The following is a 16,284-nucleotide window of genomic DNA, read 5'->3' on the forward strand; positions in this document are numbered from 1 at the left end:
GACACCACTCAGTTCTGCGCTCTCTTCTATTTCACTGCATAGTAACCTACTGAGAGCCGGGACCTCTGCTCCTGGAGGGCTTGCCGGGGCTCAGCAAACCTTGCTCCTGCCTGCCAGGCTCAGCTCCCTAAGCCCCCAAACGTGGCACCCCTCTCCTGTGCAGTGGGGTCTGTGTCAGGCCCTGAACGGGCGATGTGCACCTGCAGCAGCGTGCTGGGAAGAGGAGGTGCTGGCTGCCCGGGTAAAACAACTGCTGGCCAGAGGGAAATCCCACTGGACTCTGGCTGCAGATGGTCTCTTGGCCCCCCGAGGACCTGCGGGCATGGCGCCCTGCAGTATGTTTGCTGTGGGTGCAAGCCCACCTTGCAGACTCTTCTGGGACGCTGCTGGAGAGGCAGCCACGACATCCGTGATCCTGGGACAGGGAGCGGGTGAGGGAGGCGTGTGGGAGTGGAGGTGTCCCCCACCACCCAACTCCATGCATCAGGGTCCTGGATGAGCAGCTGAGACATGCACTGGCCAGCCCAGGTGGCTCTAACCTGCCAGCAACGGGTCTGGAAAAGATTTGGGACAATCCTGCCTGAATGCTTAGTCTGATGCTATGGCAGAAAGGACCAACGCAGCCCTTTGAGACGGAGAATAGGAAAAGGCAGATTTAATCCCTGTGTCAAAGCATTAGGGAGACTCATTGTGGGATTCTACATCTTGAAAAGGATTCAGGAAAATCAGAGAGGCTATGTAGAGCAGAAATGCAAAAAATGGCTTGAGGGTGGGAGGAAAAGCCTGGAAGTAAGAGAATTAGGCGACTCAGTAGATTTAGCTTATCAGAAGGATGGATGAGAGGGGGTTTGCTTGCAGCATATGTGTAGTGTCACAAAGAGAAAATGCCAGGCTCTGAAAGGCTCTTTAATCAAGCAGAAGGCAGAACAAAATGGTATGTCTGCAAGCTGAAGCCAGACGCAGGGATGTGGGATGCTTTTCTGAACGTGAGGGTGAGGGACTCCTGAAACAGACCCAGAAAGGTGGGAGTCTCCAACGCTTGTCTTCAAATCAAGCCTACCTCCTTTCTTGGAAAATATGCATGAACCAAACATAGTGTATTGGAATTAATGCAAGGAGATGAACCGCTGAATGGCGTGCTGGCCAGCTGCTCGCACTCGCACAGCCGTGTGTCAGGCAGGACCATTGGATCATTTCATCTGAGGAAGACCCTGGGAAACCTGGTTCAGTCGGGCAGAGTGCTCAGGGAGCCGTTCAGGCAGGTGCGCCCGTAGTGGTAAGTGTGGCTCTTTGCTGTTGAAAACATCTGGAGGGTGACAGAATTTTTCAGCCAAGTTCAGCTTGTTTTAGCTTGTTTTGTGTGGGTCTGCTGACGATGCTGTTTAACATTTCCGTTCTTAGAGTAGCCAAAGCACCAGAAATGTAAAGCGCTGTCCACAGACTGATCACGGTCAGAGCTCAGAGCCTCTGTTTAAGAATAATATGTAATGAGTGTGTGAGATGAAACAAGTTTGGCCAGAGAGACATAGCCAAAATACGAGCGTGTTACAGCCCAGATTGCATTTCCCAAGCCTGTGGATCAGCAGAGGTAATCTCTATCTAGCCATTACGGGAAAGAGATCTTTGCTGTGGTATTTAGTGGTATTTAATTAATAATAAAATACTACATTAATTAGTATCAGGTCTGATTTGATGACATGTAATTTGGGGGCAAGGATTACAGTGTGAGTATTACAATGAGAATTTTTATAGGGCAGAGAGTCAAAATGAGGTTAGCAGTCTTGCTATGGAGGGAGCCCAAAGGCTGACGTGTGTGTGTTTGGCAACCGATGCAGATAGTTACAGCATAACTTTATTTACTGATGGGAAAAGAACCTGTAGCTGTTATTTACATTTACGTGTCATCCCGTATAATGCGCGGCTCAGCCACCATGAAAGAAAAAAGCAAGCAGGCATCATTTCAGCGGGAACACCCTGTGGTGCTCAGCCCCACGCATGAGGTGCGTTTGCAGAGCAATTTTGGCATGCCCCAGCGGGGCTCCTTCCAGAGGAAGGGAAGGAGGAAGCTTTGCTGACGGTCACCCCCACGTGCTCAAGCCCCACCGGGGACATGAGCGGCTGAACCAGCGCCTGGCCCCTTGCACAGCTTTGACCCAGGCATGCTGTATGTGCCAAGAGCACCGGGTTATGTCTAGTCCAACGTGAGTGCCCCAAGCAGCATGCAGGGTTGATGCAGGGACATGGGGTATAGGACCCCTCACTGCCTGCTCCAGGCAGCAACTGGTCCCGACCGTCCTGCATTACCTGCTAACGCAGCCACCAGCCGTGCCCTCTGCCAGAGCCTTTTTTTCCCCACCTCATGGCCAACATTGCTGCGGGAAATGCTCTGCAGACACGTGGGCAGCCACGGGCTCAGCGGGTCGGCCACAAGTGGGTTTTGTTTAGCAGGATGGGCTGCAGCTCTTGCCCTTTCATTTGGTCAGTTTGGCTTTGAAAAGCTCCAGAGCATTCTGGAAAGCGGCATGGCAATATGATAGGATTTAATCAGACTTAATTATTCCCCTGCTGTCAATCTCCTAGCAACATCCAGCTTGACATCTGCCTGCGAATGAATGTGTGAGCTAAGTAGGAACATGTTCAGACTAAAGTCCTGCTACTCGAACCAAATCACTCCACTAATCATTGCCTTAATTCATCTCGTGGCCGTTAGACAGCTGCCAGGAGCTGGTACCTGATTTCCATAGATGCACGGCACTCGCCTCCTGAGTTTTTTCCAGGCTGGCAAGAAGCGTGACTTCATCCTGGGCTCTTTCCAGCACACTGACACCTGATAATGGGGGGTAGAGTTTCCCGAGTGACAAACACGGGCTCAGGAGCAAGCCCCAGCCTTGTCACTATCTGGCTTCGTGCTGTAGGTCCCTGCTTATCTCATCATCAAAATCAGATCACCCGCTGCGCCTGCAGACCGCGGGGTTTAAACTCTGAGCGCGCAAGTGGTAGAGTCAGGGCAGTTTAGGTGAGGTTTGAGGACGGTCAGAGCAGATGTGGTGCGGCAGCGGCAGGCGTCACAGGCAGCTCCGTGTCGCTGGGGCACAGGGGATCGAGGCAGGGAGAAGAGACCCGGCTTACACAGCTGGAGGGATGAAGAGGCGAAGAGAGGAGCCAGCATAAAGAAAGTATTTGTAAAGGAAAACCGGGCTGCAGCCAGACGTGACGCAGCGCAGGAGTCGGTGGGGTTACTGGAGGAAATGAGCCTGGCGGCTGAGCCGGGGCTGGTGGAGGAGGCTGCCCAGCCCGGCCCTGGCTGCCGGCTCGCCGTGAGGCCGGAGGGAAGGGAGCTGCCTCAGCTGGGTGAGAGTGACCAGCGTCCTGAGTGGGTCAGCCCCGGGGAGCTGGGGGTCAGTGCGGGCAGTGGTGTTGGGGGCAGACCTGCAGACAGATGGTGCTGCATGGATGTGGTCGTGGCCCCTCTCCACGTACCTCCTCGGGGGGATATTGGTGCCAGTGACACCTGGGTGTTGGCACGAGTCTGTTCGTCTCCTGTGCTGCATCCAGAAGTTGTCGTTGGCATCCAAAGACCTAATGGGATGTTAGTGCGGCACGTGTCTCCCTCGTGTCTCCACGGAGGAGCGTGGCAGCTCTGCAAGCCCGGCTGTGTGGGTGCCACACTTGCAGCCAGCTCGCACTGACTTCACTTGTGCTGAACACAAAGTGGGGTTTCTGGCTGTGAAAGTGGAGCTGCGTGAGCCCCTGCCAGCTCTCCCCGCGACCTATGTGGGCTCTGCCTCTCGCTGAGCACTGGGGAGCGGGCTTGGGCAGTGCTCAGCCAGCCCTGCGTCGTCCGAGGCGATGTCTGCCCATTGGCATCGGCACCTGGGCTCGCCTGCAGTGGGAGCCGACACCACGCTGGACATGATCTTACTTAGTTTCCCTTAAACTCCTGTGGCTTTTTGTTTTCCTTGTGTTATCAGCGACTCATGGAGGGTGGAAACAGGAAATCATCGGGCTGCCTTGCTGTCCTAAGATGCAGGTTTATTCCTTACGGTCTCTTTCCTTTCAGATGACTTTTCCCCCTGTGCCTAATAATTTCCCTCTTTATCATTCCCTCCCTGTGCTGCCTTATACTTGCGTTTCTCACTTGCCCTGTGCCAAAGGAGTGTTAGGGGTACCCAGCAAGGCTGTGGGGCCAGTGGCAAGGAGGGCAATGCTGTAAGAAGGGTGAGGTGCAGGCTGGCCCCACCGCTGCAGTGCTCATGGGGCAGCCGTGCAGTGAGAAGGTGGAGGCCGTAACTTAACAGGAACTGCGTGGAAGCGGTGCCGGCTGTGCGGCACTGGCTGTGCAGTGTGAGGTGCACTGTGCTGTGGGAGGGCAGCTGATGTGGTCCGTGCAGCCCAGTGCGATCCTTGCAGCCTGGTGTGGTCCAGTGATGGAGGCTGTGCAACACTGGGAAGCCCAGGGAGGTGGCGCAGTGCCATGCAGTGGCTGGGCAGGACCTTGTTAAGTATGCAGTGGTGTGACGATGTGCAGAAGTTGGAGGGTAGTGTGAAGGCAGTGACCTGGGGCAGTGACTGGGTGCTAAACTGGACTGCATGGCGTGGCTAGGTGCAGTGTGGTGCAGTGACTGGAAGCAAGACAGGGTTGGGCTGCTCTGTGCAGTGGCTGTAGGCTAGGCTGGGCAGAGCAGTGCAGGGGTTAGAGGCTGTTGGGAGCAGTGCTTGGAGGTTGGGCAGTGCAGCAATTGAAGGGAGATGCAGTGCACTGCAACGCAGTGACTAGAGTCCAGGCAATGCAGTGTCGCTGTTGGGCTGCAGCAGCTGGATAGGAGGGAGGTGTGGTACAGTGTCATGGCTGCAGTGACTGCAAGATTTGGAGATGTCTCAGCTAGAGGAAGGTGCAGTGTTGTGCAGTGCAGTGCAGTGCAGTGACTGGAGCAATGAGACAATGCGGAGCTTGACAGGCGGTGCAGTGCTTGGAGGGGTCCTGCAGTGCCATGCCTGGAGGAAGGAATGGCATAGTGGAGTGCTTGAAGGCATTGCAGTGATTTGGAGGTGCCACTGAGTGACTCGGAAGCGGTGCAGCGATTTGAAGGAGGAGCGATGCCAGGCAGTGACTGGGGAAGTGCGGAGCAGTGCCCTGCAGCCACTGCAAGGGGGGGGGGTGCAGTGCAGTGATGGAAGAGGGCAGTGCGGTGCAGTGACGGGGGAGAGGGAGGGGGAGCGGAGCAGTGCGGTGCGGTGCGGAGCAGCGCGGAGCAGCGCAGCGCCGGGCACTGATTCGGGGAGGCGGCGGGGGGGGACGGGAGCGGGGCGCGAGGGTTTCCGCGCATGCGCGCCGCCGCCCTGCCGCAGCCCCCCTCCGGCGGCGACCCCCTGCCGCCCGCCCGCGCGCCATTGGCTGCGGGCGCCTCCCGCGATAGGCTGCGGGGGCGGCCCCCCGCACCGCCCCATTGGCCGGCGGCGGCCGCTATGCGGGCGGGTCGGCAGCGCGGCGACCCGCCCCGGCGCCCCATTGGCGGCCGCTGTGCCCCTCAGCAACGCGGCGGCGGCGGCGGCGGCGGCCGGTCCCGCTGCGCCGCGCCCGGCATGGCGGCGCCCGCAGCCCTGCGCCTGGGGGCCGCAGCCGGCGGCCGAGCGCCCAGGGCCGGCGGCGGCCGGGTGAGGAGGGGCGGGGGGGGAATCGGGCAGGGCCGGCCCCAGCGGCCGTCGCCGTTTGGGCGAGCGGGGCCCGGCGGGGCGTGGGGCGGGGAGAGGGGAGCGGAGCCCGGCGAGGCGGGGGCAGGCGGCGGGGTGCCTGGCCCGCGCCCTGCCGCCAGCCCGGCGGTGGCGTGGCCGTGGCGGTGCCGCTGCCCGTTCAAATTCAGATTCCAGCCGGCCGTTGGCAGCTGTCAGTCGGCGGCGAGCTGCCGCCCTGCTCGGGCCGGGCGGGCCCCGCTCCCCCGGTGCCGTCCCCGCCTTCAGGGCAGCGCGTCTTCTCACCGCGGCGTGCCCGGGGCTCCCGCCGGGCTCCCGCAGGGACCTGCGCTGCTCCCGGCCGGCTGCCGGGCTCCCGTGGGCCCCGCTGTCCGTGAGACACCCCCGGGGAGCCCCTGGGCGCTGTGGGTTTGCTTTGTGGCGCCTCTGGGCTTTCCTGTGCTTGGGAGGACCGCGGTGCTCGCCAGGCCTCGCCGGCTGTGGCGGTTCTGGGACTGATTATCTGAAGTGGGCTGGGGCGTAAGTGCAAACAGGGAGTTGGGCTGCTGCCCTGTCATAGCGTTGCAGTGCCCTCCTGCCTCTCCGGAATGGCATTTACCCTTGTGACAAAAAAAAAAAAAAAAGGCAGCTGCTTAGGGTGGCAGTTCTTATTTCACTGAGGCAGTTTGGGTAACTAACTGGTGTGTTTTACCTTGTGGAGAGCATGGTTTTGGATCTGTGCGTTATTGTGGATATGGGATTGCATGTTTTGGAAGGATGGCTCCAACCTCAACCTGTTTTTCTTTCTCAGGTCATGTAGACGAGCAGATTTAATGTGAAGATGGGACTGTTGGTGTTTATGCGTAACCTGCTGCTAGCCCTCTGCCTCTTTCTGGTACTGGGATTTCTGTACTATTCTGCTTGGAAGTTGCACCTTCTCAGATGGGAGGATTCAAGTAAGTATGAGCACTGTGTAACTGTTTCTGGGCTTCCTAAAATGTCTGTCAAATAGTTGCAATAGTACTGAGGTGGTTCTGATTTAGTAGTATTAGAGGGATGTGATTAAGCCCAATCAAATGCTGGAGCTTTTAGTATGCTTAAGGGGTTGAATTTGTGATTACCTAATGCTCTTTATGGCTTTACTTTTATTACTGGGTACAAAAGCAGGTTCACGCTCTATAAATCTAGTATTAGAGACTTCAATTCGTAGACTATTCTGTGCTAGTTTATGATTCCTAATTGTCAAAATACAGAGTTGTGTGCTGAGGCTTTTGTTCCTTGAACCTTTCTGTACAGTTCAAAATATATAAGACAAGGGTTTTTTCTCTGGTGGATTTTGATTTCTTTCTATAATCATATATGCTGGTTATCTCATCATCTTACTTTGTTCTTCAGAAATCATCATCTTCCATTTATCTTCCATGTTATTATCTGCCAACTATCTTTCATCTAAAAGGATGTCTCTCAACCTTTTTAAGTCCAAAGAGACATCTGACCTCATTGAATACAATTTGAGGATTGTACTGTGCGGTAATGCTATAGGAGGTTTTAGCTGCAGTGAGATATAAATTAGGCTGAGGTTTGATTGCTCAGTTACTGCTCTTATTTTTGCTTGTGTTGATTGCTTTCTTGCTTGCATGTGAGAATTGTTTATTGAAATATAAAAACAACAAAACAATTCCGTCCTCTCCCCTTCCCACCCCAAAAACAAGCCAGCCTTCGTTGCAGCTGTTCCACGAGCTGTTTCAGATGTCTCACAGCCGACCGTTGCTCCCTGGATCAGTGGCTGAGAAACACTGATCCAGAAGGATTGTTTTTCTGTCTGACAAAAAGCCATCAGTCAAATTCCATCTTTGCTGTATTGTGTTTCTGTGCATGCTACTGGAGGTTTCTACTGCAATGCTTGTTAAACTTAATATTTTTCTACCTCTGCATGCTCCGTGTCTGTTGTTATGTGCTCTAAGAAGTTTTGCGTGATGACAGATGATGACTTGGATATGACATTTGCACTGATGCAGTGATTTTGACAGGAGGACTGCTCAGATGTCTTGTACTAGAACAGGTATTGTAAGACTGAATTTGTAAAAGGAGAGGCATAGTGTCTTTCTGAGCAGGGATTGTTTCTTCAGGTTTGTGCTTCAGAAAGGGAGTCAAAAATCTTGATTGTGACCTTCTGAAAACTAGCGCTTTTGTCAATGAGGTATAGAAAATCCTTCCTGCATGAAAATAAGTATAGAACGTAGTTAAAAGAACAGTTTTGCCATATCTGCTACCACATGATGATCTGTTACGAAATTATACCACCTGCCATCCTTTACTTCCTTCATACCATCAGAAATTGTTTGGACTACCCAAGGCCTGCAAAAAAACCTTTCAGGCCACAACTTGTCTGTGAGCTTTGTTAAATGTGGAGGAGAAGCTTTGTGTTTACGTGCCAGGTACCAAGGTGCTGAGGTGGGTTCTAAATTTCTTCAGGTTTCACCTCTTTGGATTTTATGCCTCTAGTTTTGTGTGCCACTTGTTATTTTACACCATGTCAGTCCCTGGGGAGTTTTGTGGTAACTGTGCCTTGCGATGCAATGTTGCAAATCTGTATGCAAACATTGTGGATTTCTATAAATGGAACACTTTTACCCGGAAAGGTGACTTTAAGTTGCAGCCTAGTTAGAGTAATTTCTGTTGAGCATACTGGCTGCTTTTGGGTACCCAGGATGTTCTGACAGGAGCACTGTGAGGTGATATCACAGACTTTTTGTTAGGTGTGTATCTCCTTTTTTCTAATCTTGTGTGTAAAATGTGTTCTTCATTTATTCTTGGAAGTTGCAGTGCTTGCATTAAGCTTCTTCAACAAAGCAATGATGCTAGTTTGAAGATTTAGCTTATTGATCTTTATCAATTGTCACAATTGATATATCAATTGTCACAATTGATATATCAATTGTCACAATTGATATAGGCTGTACCATTGTTCCTTTTCTTTTAGAGACTTTTATGCATTGTGTCTTAAATATCAGTTGAAGCTCCTTGAAATATTAGTGTAAACAGCAGTCTAGTGTAAGAGGGCAAAATTTTATGTGATTACTTTTGAAATTAGTTAAGGTGATACCAGTTTTCAGTTGATCTTCAGAGTTTTGTACGTATCAAAAAATGTTTTATTTATCATGTAATTTTACACATGAGGAACTTGGGCAGATTTAAAATACAAATTTAAAAGCCCGTATTGGGGAAACTTGATAGGAAGAGTTAATGTTAAGCTTCTATAAATAAGCATTTGGAAGTTAACAAATGACAGAATTGAAGTTGCTCATTTAACCCTGATTAGGCTTCCTTGAGCATGTGTAATATGATACAATGTATAATGGTGCAATTATACTTTCTATTTTCTGCAGGGGAGCCTTGCTTAGTTCAGTGCACAAGACAGGTGGTGCTTGATAGCTATTTGTGGTTTTATTTCCTGAATTACGGTTCAGTGTGTGACCTTGTAAATTTCCTTAAGATTGATACGATAATGCTGATGTCCCCAAAGGCAAAACTGAGTTAGATGTGTTAATTTTGGGGTGCTTAATAATCTAAGATTATTGATTTTAGGTGTAAGTTATCTTCTTCTTAAATTATTTTCTCTTTTCTTGTGACCAGTGTCTTTATTCTGTGTAATAGTGACTCCGTAGCTTCAGTAGTCACATTCATCTTTTCTCTCTTCCATTCTTTGTGCTAGAGGAGGCATGAAACTAAGCTGATCCTGACATCCGACACCCTTGCAATCTCTTCAGAGACTGGTTTTAGTAAACTTGACACCCGCATTTAATATCAGACACAAACAAATTTCCCATAGAGTATGGTGAAAAATATTTGATCTGGTTACTTGCTGCTTGTGTGGTTTGTTTACTTCATGTTTTAGAAAATGCCTATGTATGTTGTTGTTATGGATGAATTTGAATGGTGACTCTGTAAGGAATCTAGTCATGCTGAGACCTGGATGTTTGTATATTTAGCTGCTAAAGTAAATGAACAGTTAAAGCAATTTGTTTATTTGTACTTCTGAGACCTCCAAGAAAGGAGGCTGACCTTCTGAATAGACTGAAAGATTCACATCAATGTTTCTCTTACCATCTCCATTTAACTTTAAATCTGTCCTCCTTGAGTGATGCCTTAGTGAGTTCTGAGAGATTGTTCTCCTTACTGTGTGACTCTACACCTTGCCAAAATACAAAGGAGAATAGGAAAGAATTAATTCTCTAAGGCTTATCTTTCCTGTGACAAGAATAGATTGAATTCAGCTAATGTGAACTAATTAAGGTTGAATTAAGTTCAACTGCTTCTTCCATTCAAGACAAACCTCCAGTGACTGCTACCCCTCTCTCATCCTTTTAGTGAGTATCATGGCTGGCTGCTTTTCCCCGAGCCTTGGTTCATGTCGGTGGCAATATATTGTTAGTTCTTAGAGCAGTAGCAAAGTGCAAAACGGTGTGTAACACTGTGTGAATGCAGGAGGGCCTTTGAGTTCTGATGATCGTTGGGAGTATATGAGCAGTGTTTAGTGTGACAGAGGTAAGCTTTCCTTTTTCTTTTTTCTTTCCTGATTTCTGTAATGCAGCTTCAGTCTCTGACAATAGTGGTAAGAGATGTACAGCATCCTTGCACGTTCTTCCCAGACAGGCAATAATGACAGATGCCACAGCCCTCTGATGAAAAGTGTTGAGTTGCATGGAGGTGTGCTAAGCACGTAGAACTGATATTGTGATGTGGGAGACAAACAAGGAAATAAGTTTGGTATCAGGTTTAGCTGTCCTGTACGTTCTAGAAGGACCTTGCAGCAGCAGATAATCATAACTCTGTTCATTGTGTTTCTGGACACTGAGTTGTCAGGGAATTCTTACATAATAATGGTAGTGATAGGAGCAGGTTTTGAAGGTCTGAGACATGCACTGCAGCCTCTTTCTGAACAACTCCGTCTTATCCCTTCCACCTTCCCTGGTGCACTTGGCTCTGAGGAGGAAGGAAGATGTTATTTGTACACATGTGAAGAAGACAGCACATGGGAAGGTGTCCCATTATCTTTGAAAAGTACTATGGGAGATGGAGTCTTGCTGACAGAGCCTATTAGATTTGCTTTATCAGCTTGGAGGAATGTATTTTTACCCATAACTGAAGGATAGAATATAGTCATGTTAAAATTTAATGCTGATGTTTGTTACTTAACCTGGTATGTGTACAGCTGATTTGGCAACTTAAAAATGAATGTGTTGTAAGGAAGGAATGATTCCATTAAAAAATGTCCTGGCTCTGGAAATATTGGACTCATTCCCCCAAGTGAGCTTTTTTCTTTTTTTTTCCTTTCAAAGTACTGAAATATATTTGGGACAAGGACAGTGTGATGCTGTTTTCCTGTTCTTTGTTGTAGTTCTATCTACATTAGCATTGAATTAATTTAAAGAAATATATACTCTACTTCAGGTACTTTTGCCAAAACCTGAGTTAATACAATTTGTAGCTATAGATTTTGAGTTTGTCAGTTTGAATGTGGCTTTTGAAACATCTCCAGGTATGTTCTGTTGATGTCTCCATAAAGAAATCAAGTCACTATTCTGTCATCTGTTGCTCCGTGTTATTTTCAACTCTAATTCTGGAAAGGCAGCCAAAGAGATAAACCTCTGGGAAGAGATTTTCTGAAGGTATTTCAGGACCCTTATCCTTTTTATTCTTTTTTTTTTTTTTAAATGTCTGTTTCCATGGGAACTGAGGAGACATAAACAGGCAAAACTGACTCACTTCTGGTTGCAGGTTTTTAGTGTGCTTGCATTTCCATGGAAACAGCAGCAGCAAAAAAGGCTAAATTAATCAAAAGCAATCAAACCTTTATCTTTAATATAAATACTGATTTCTCTCTTTCAAAGTGAAATGGTATTTTTGTCAATTCATGTATTAAGGACTAAAAAGGTACTGAAGAAATGGACCTTTTTACAAGGGTTTGGAATGTGCATGCTTTTTCTCATGTGGCTAAAGCCTCATGGTATGTGTGATGGTATGTAGTGTGGGTACAACTGTTGTATCTTGAGCTACTGGGGGTGTCATTTGCGCTACGTTAAGGGAGTGGATCTTGCATACGCTGACATCTGACTTCTTTCCATTCTGTTGTTTAATGAAAAACAAATGAAAAGACATTCAGTCGGTGTGTGAGCAACTAGGCCATGCAGACAAACTTGTCCCCTTTGTGGAGAGAGGCATGTAATAGTTTCGTGTTCAGACCTTCATCTCTGGGAGTCACTGTCCTACTTGCCTTTGCCAGAAGAAGGAAATGCAGCAGTGCTCCTATACAAAAGAACATCTCTGGGCCAGCTCAACTTAGCATTGGCAGCATAAATCTCTGATGAAAGTAGTTTGAGCTAAGCTGGCTGAATTTATGGTTAGATGGATGAGGGAGCATATCCTTTTTTACTGTAGAATTACAAGGCACTCATGCCCCTGTTGTGAGGGGTGGCAAGCAAATGGTGGTGGTAGCCATTTCAGTTGCTCTGTATCTATCTATGGCCTTAGCCTTAGGGGGGTCTGTGTGTGTGTGTTCTTTACGATAGACTTCATTGCTGTTGCTACTGCTCCCCAGGCTGAAAAGCCTGAGAGACTTTAACCTTGTGGGCATTAGCTTTTTTAAAAAAACTGGTTTGGACAGTATTATGCAGCAGGATCACTTTCCTGAAACAGTTGCTTTTTTGCTTTGCAGGAAGAGACTGGGAACAGCACTGAGATGGACTATTGTGAATTCACTAGTGTTTGAGTTATTAGTAACTTCAAGGTTTGTTTCATCTACTCAGCTGTTCTGTAGTCTGTGTTAGTGCTGTACTTATTGCACCAAAATTGAGAACAAATGTTTAGAAAGTTCTCATAACATGGATCCAGCTACAGATTTAAGGAATCTCTTTGCTACTTTTGAGATGCTTTAGGGATTTGAGGATCACAATGATGCTTTCTGAAATGTTAAAAATAGGAAGTACTGTTATCGAGGCAGCAGTGAATATTAGAAAAAAAGATGTAAAAATAGGAGTTAAAACAACAGTTGTCTGGTAGAGTAGCTTAACTTTTCTAAGAATTCTCCTATTGGGCTGAAATGTTCCACTTATGTTCAGCTTGGAACTAAAAACTTTAGTGTACTAACTATGGTGGATGATTCTCTTATCTGTGCAGAACACAGAAAAATGGATTTAGTGCCCAGAAATTGTTACCGCTGTTCGTGTTACTTTGTGCTCCCTGTTAACCTGCCAGAGTAAGCAGCATGGCTAAATTTAAACTCCTGCAACTCAGGACAGTCAGTTGTGATAGTATCTTCCACAGCTGTAATTGTGCCAGCTACTTTTCGCTTGGCTGGAGACAGATGTGTACATTCCTGATTCCTCTTGCTCTGGCTGTTTGATGCAGCTGCACAGAACTGCCTGCCCTTTCCACCAGAGGCAGCTGCCTGTCTGCCACCAGGACAGAAGAGACAGTCTACTCAGCAAATGTGAATCAAAACTTTTAAGGTCTGTGAAAGAGTTAAAAACAAAATAAAAAAAAATCACAAGTGCCTCTCTGTCTTTTAGAAGGCAGTGCTTCACAAGGTAGGCCAAAGAAATAGGGGAGTGAAAGTGCTTCATCTTTTTCTGACCTGTTACTGTGTGTTTACTGAAATAGCCAATGTTACTTTACAACCTTGCTGTTCTAGAGACCCTGCTGTCCCTCCAGGAATTTCTAGTGCTGCTGTAATGTTAACAGCGCAGGACAAAACTCTGCTGGGGCAATGAGAAATGATGCATGACAGAGCCATTGAGGGAGGGAGCAGGCATAATGTTGCCTCGTCCTTGGGATTTCTCCAGAGGAGGAAAACTCCCTGAACACGCATCAGGCTTTAGGAACCTATGGGGCAGGTTTAGTGAAGGGCATTGAGAGCACAGCACCCTAAGCACTTTGTGGATCGACAAGTGGCTGTAATGCTGTACTTGTACTCATCTTTATTCTTTCTTCATTTTAGCTTTTTCAGCACTGGGTTACTGTTTTAGTTCTGAGCTAATGTTGACTTTTTCGCAAGATAGAAAAGCAAGGTGCAAGAATATGTCTCCATGCCCCTACACACAGCTGGGCCTTAGTTTTGCATCCTAAAATAGTAAGGTGCTCTAGCTTCTCTTGACAACAGTGGTCTTGTTGCTGTTTGAGTCTCTGTTCAAGCCTTTGTATTCCCCCCCTCTCCATTTGTGTGGCTAGCTGATGGGTGCAATTGATGAACTTGCCCAGTTTAAAACAGAGTGTGGTTTTGTTTGTTTTGCTCATTTGACCTTAACCTGACTTAGTGTTTCACTTGCTCAACTCTTGTGCATTTTCTCCCTGTCCCCCCAAGTTTGGGAAGGGTATGTTCCTGTGACTTTTGATAGGCAGATTGGGATAGTGTTCGTAAGGGGCAGCACTCAGTGTCTTGCATGCAGCTGAAGCTGCGTCCTCTGATACGATTTTTCAGAGGTCAAAGTCAGCAGCTTTCCATATTCTGGAAGGTACAATGCAGTGAAAGCACTTTACCTCTCTTAGCAATTGCTCTGCAGCTGAGTGCTTTCAGAGGTGAAAGGACTTATTCATCTCCGCTGACTGTGAACCCCTTAGCAGTGAGTTCAACTGGAAACAATACCTCTCTGTGAGGACTGTCTCATCTGTGTTAGTAAGTGGTTCTCTGTCTTTCCTCCATCTTGTTACTGTACGTGCCCTTGGTGTGCAAAGCACGCACCTCTGACCTGTAGCTGTTGCAGCAATGGCTATTGTGCCTTAAGATATTACCAGCCTTAATGGAAGCTCCACCCTATCACTCATTTGATAGAGTAGATCACACAGACTTTCTCCGTCGGCTTTAATACAGGCAGGCTGGCTTTGGGCACCTTTCATGCCCATTTCAATTCTGTTTCGCGTCAGTTCTGCTGACGTTGTTGGGGCGATAACTTCTGGCACAAAGGAGGTAATATGTGATTTGGCTCGAGTTGGACAGCTGTTGCTGCTGTGATCTTCTGACCGTGGCCTTAGTACTGATTCTGACCATGCCTGTCACACTTAGGGATGTTTTGCAGAGGAGATTTCTCCTAGATTGTTATCTTCTGCCAACCTTTGTGGTGCTCCTGTCACTATAACATCTCATTTTTTCTCATTGCGGTCTGGGTTTACATCACAGTGTCAGGCTGAGGCAATAAAACAGCCAAGCCCGGCTATGACTTGCAAGGACAAGTACAATTGGGTCATGAGGTATAGCTCCGTATGAATTATGTATCTCTTCTGCACTTCAGAAGGAATGTAATTGTGCACCCAGGCATCAAGCAAAAAGTAATTTGTACTGTGTGTGCATATCTGAATAGATGTTTGAACCTGAGGTAGCTGATTTCAAGTGGTTACTCCTTCATGGCGCCACATGATTATATTGCTCTTGTATGCATTGCTTTCTTGAGGAGGTAATAGCGTGTGAGGATAGTGCCAAAATTCTAGTCAGGTACAGAAACTACAGGATGTTTCTTAACCAATTCTTGGTATTTTGAATAACCAAATGCCTAGACAATCCAAGATATATATATCTCTGAGGGTCAGAATTTAGCATTTCTTGCTCTGTTCCAAAAAAGAAAAATCAGAATGTGTTAAAATTAGCTATTTCCATTTTTAAGAGCTTATAAACATATATGTTGCTTGTTTTTAACTTTTTTCAGATGATGCTAGGATCCCTCCTACTTTAACTCAGTCTCTGTTACAGCATATCATTTTTTCACAGCTATTATTCTGTGGATTTCACTGTTAGGGACACTGATTAAACGTGAGGTTCATCTGAACTGCAACAGTGCAGTAAGTATGCCCCTTAATAGTTCCTGGAACAAAACCAGTTAACACAGTGTAACTACAGAAAAGTTTAACTGGTATCTTTTCTAGCTACAGTAAGTGTGCATGTTCTGAGGAGCATCTTTGTTCAAAACATTATGCACAGATGCATGTATGCTTTAAAAGAAGTAGTGAAAATGAGACGGCACCGAAATCAAAAAAAGTTGAGTTTTCCCAACAGGTAAGTAGCTGATGGCTTCCTACGTAGGAGGGCTTACTCTAAATAAATGTTGACGAAATTAATAATTTATAAGTGCAATTGCACCTTTTTACCTTTGTCAGAAATTAATCAATCTCAGAATAGCTTTAATACTATATAAGTACTGCTTTTCAGCTGTGATTGTGTCTAGAGACCCTAATCAAAAAAATGTACTGACACACATTTCTCAGGATGAAGGGTGATAACTTAAATAGACTTGACTCAGGAAGGCAGAGGAAGCTGAGGCACAGGAAAGTAAAATTATTCTATGTCATACAGCAGCTCGAAGGCAGAGCTATGAATAGAATAAAGGTCTCAAGGTTCTTGATCTAGTGTCCAGTCGGCCAAATGAGGTTCACTCTCCTGTAATTACGTATTCTACATCTGCATAGTTCAGGAGAGCAGTAATATGCTGAAGTTGCTTGCTTGGGGCAGAGATCATCTACTGATATTTGTAAAAACACAGCAGTATTTCAACGTACTGTATTGATAATGAAACTGGTGGTGGTCTGCATGGGCAGTGCAGGTGGCTTGACGTAGGTACTGTAATT

The 16,284-nt window shown here is 47.3% G+C and overlaps 1 protein-coding gene across 4 annotated transcripts in view; it reads left to right on the top strand.

Annotated features, from left to right (window-relative positions):
* Positions 1 to 5,606: 5,606 nt before the first annotated feature.
* The window catches only part of ST3GAL3 (ST3 beta-galactoside alpha-2,3-sialyltransferase 3), a 189,932-nt gene continuing 179,254 nt past the window's right edge, over positions 5,607 to 16,284 (top strand). For all 4 annotated transcript variants that reach the window (XM_050900775.1, XM_050900777.1, XM_050900776.1 and 1 more), the window contains exons 1-2: positions 5,607 to 5,655; positions 6,482 to 6,626. In XM_050900775.1, the coding sequence (XP_050756732.1) occupies positions 6,512 to 6,626 (115 nt within the window). In that variant the 5' untranslated portion in view covers positions 5,607 to 5,655; positions 6,482 to 6,511. The remainder of the gene's footprint in view (positions 5,656 to 6,481; positions 6,627 to 16,284) is intronic.

This window comes from Gymnogyps californianus, chromosome 8, assembly GCF_018139145.2.
Source record: "Gymnogyps californianus isolate 813 chromosome 8, ASM1813914v2, whole genome shotgun sequence".
Taxonomy (NCBI): Eukaryota; Metazoa; Chordata; class Aves; order Accipitriformes; family Cathartidae; genus Gymnogyps; species Gymnogyps californianus.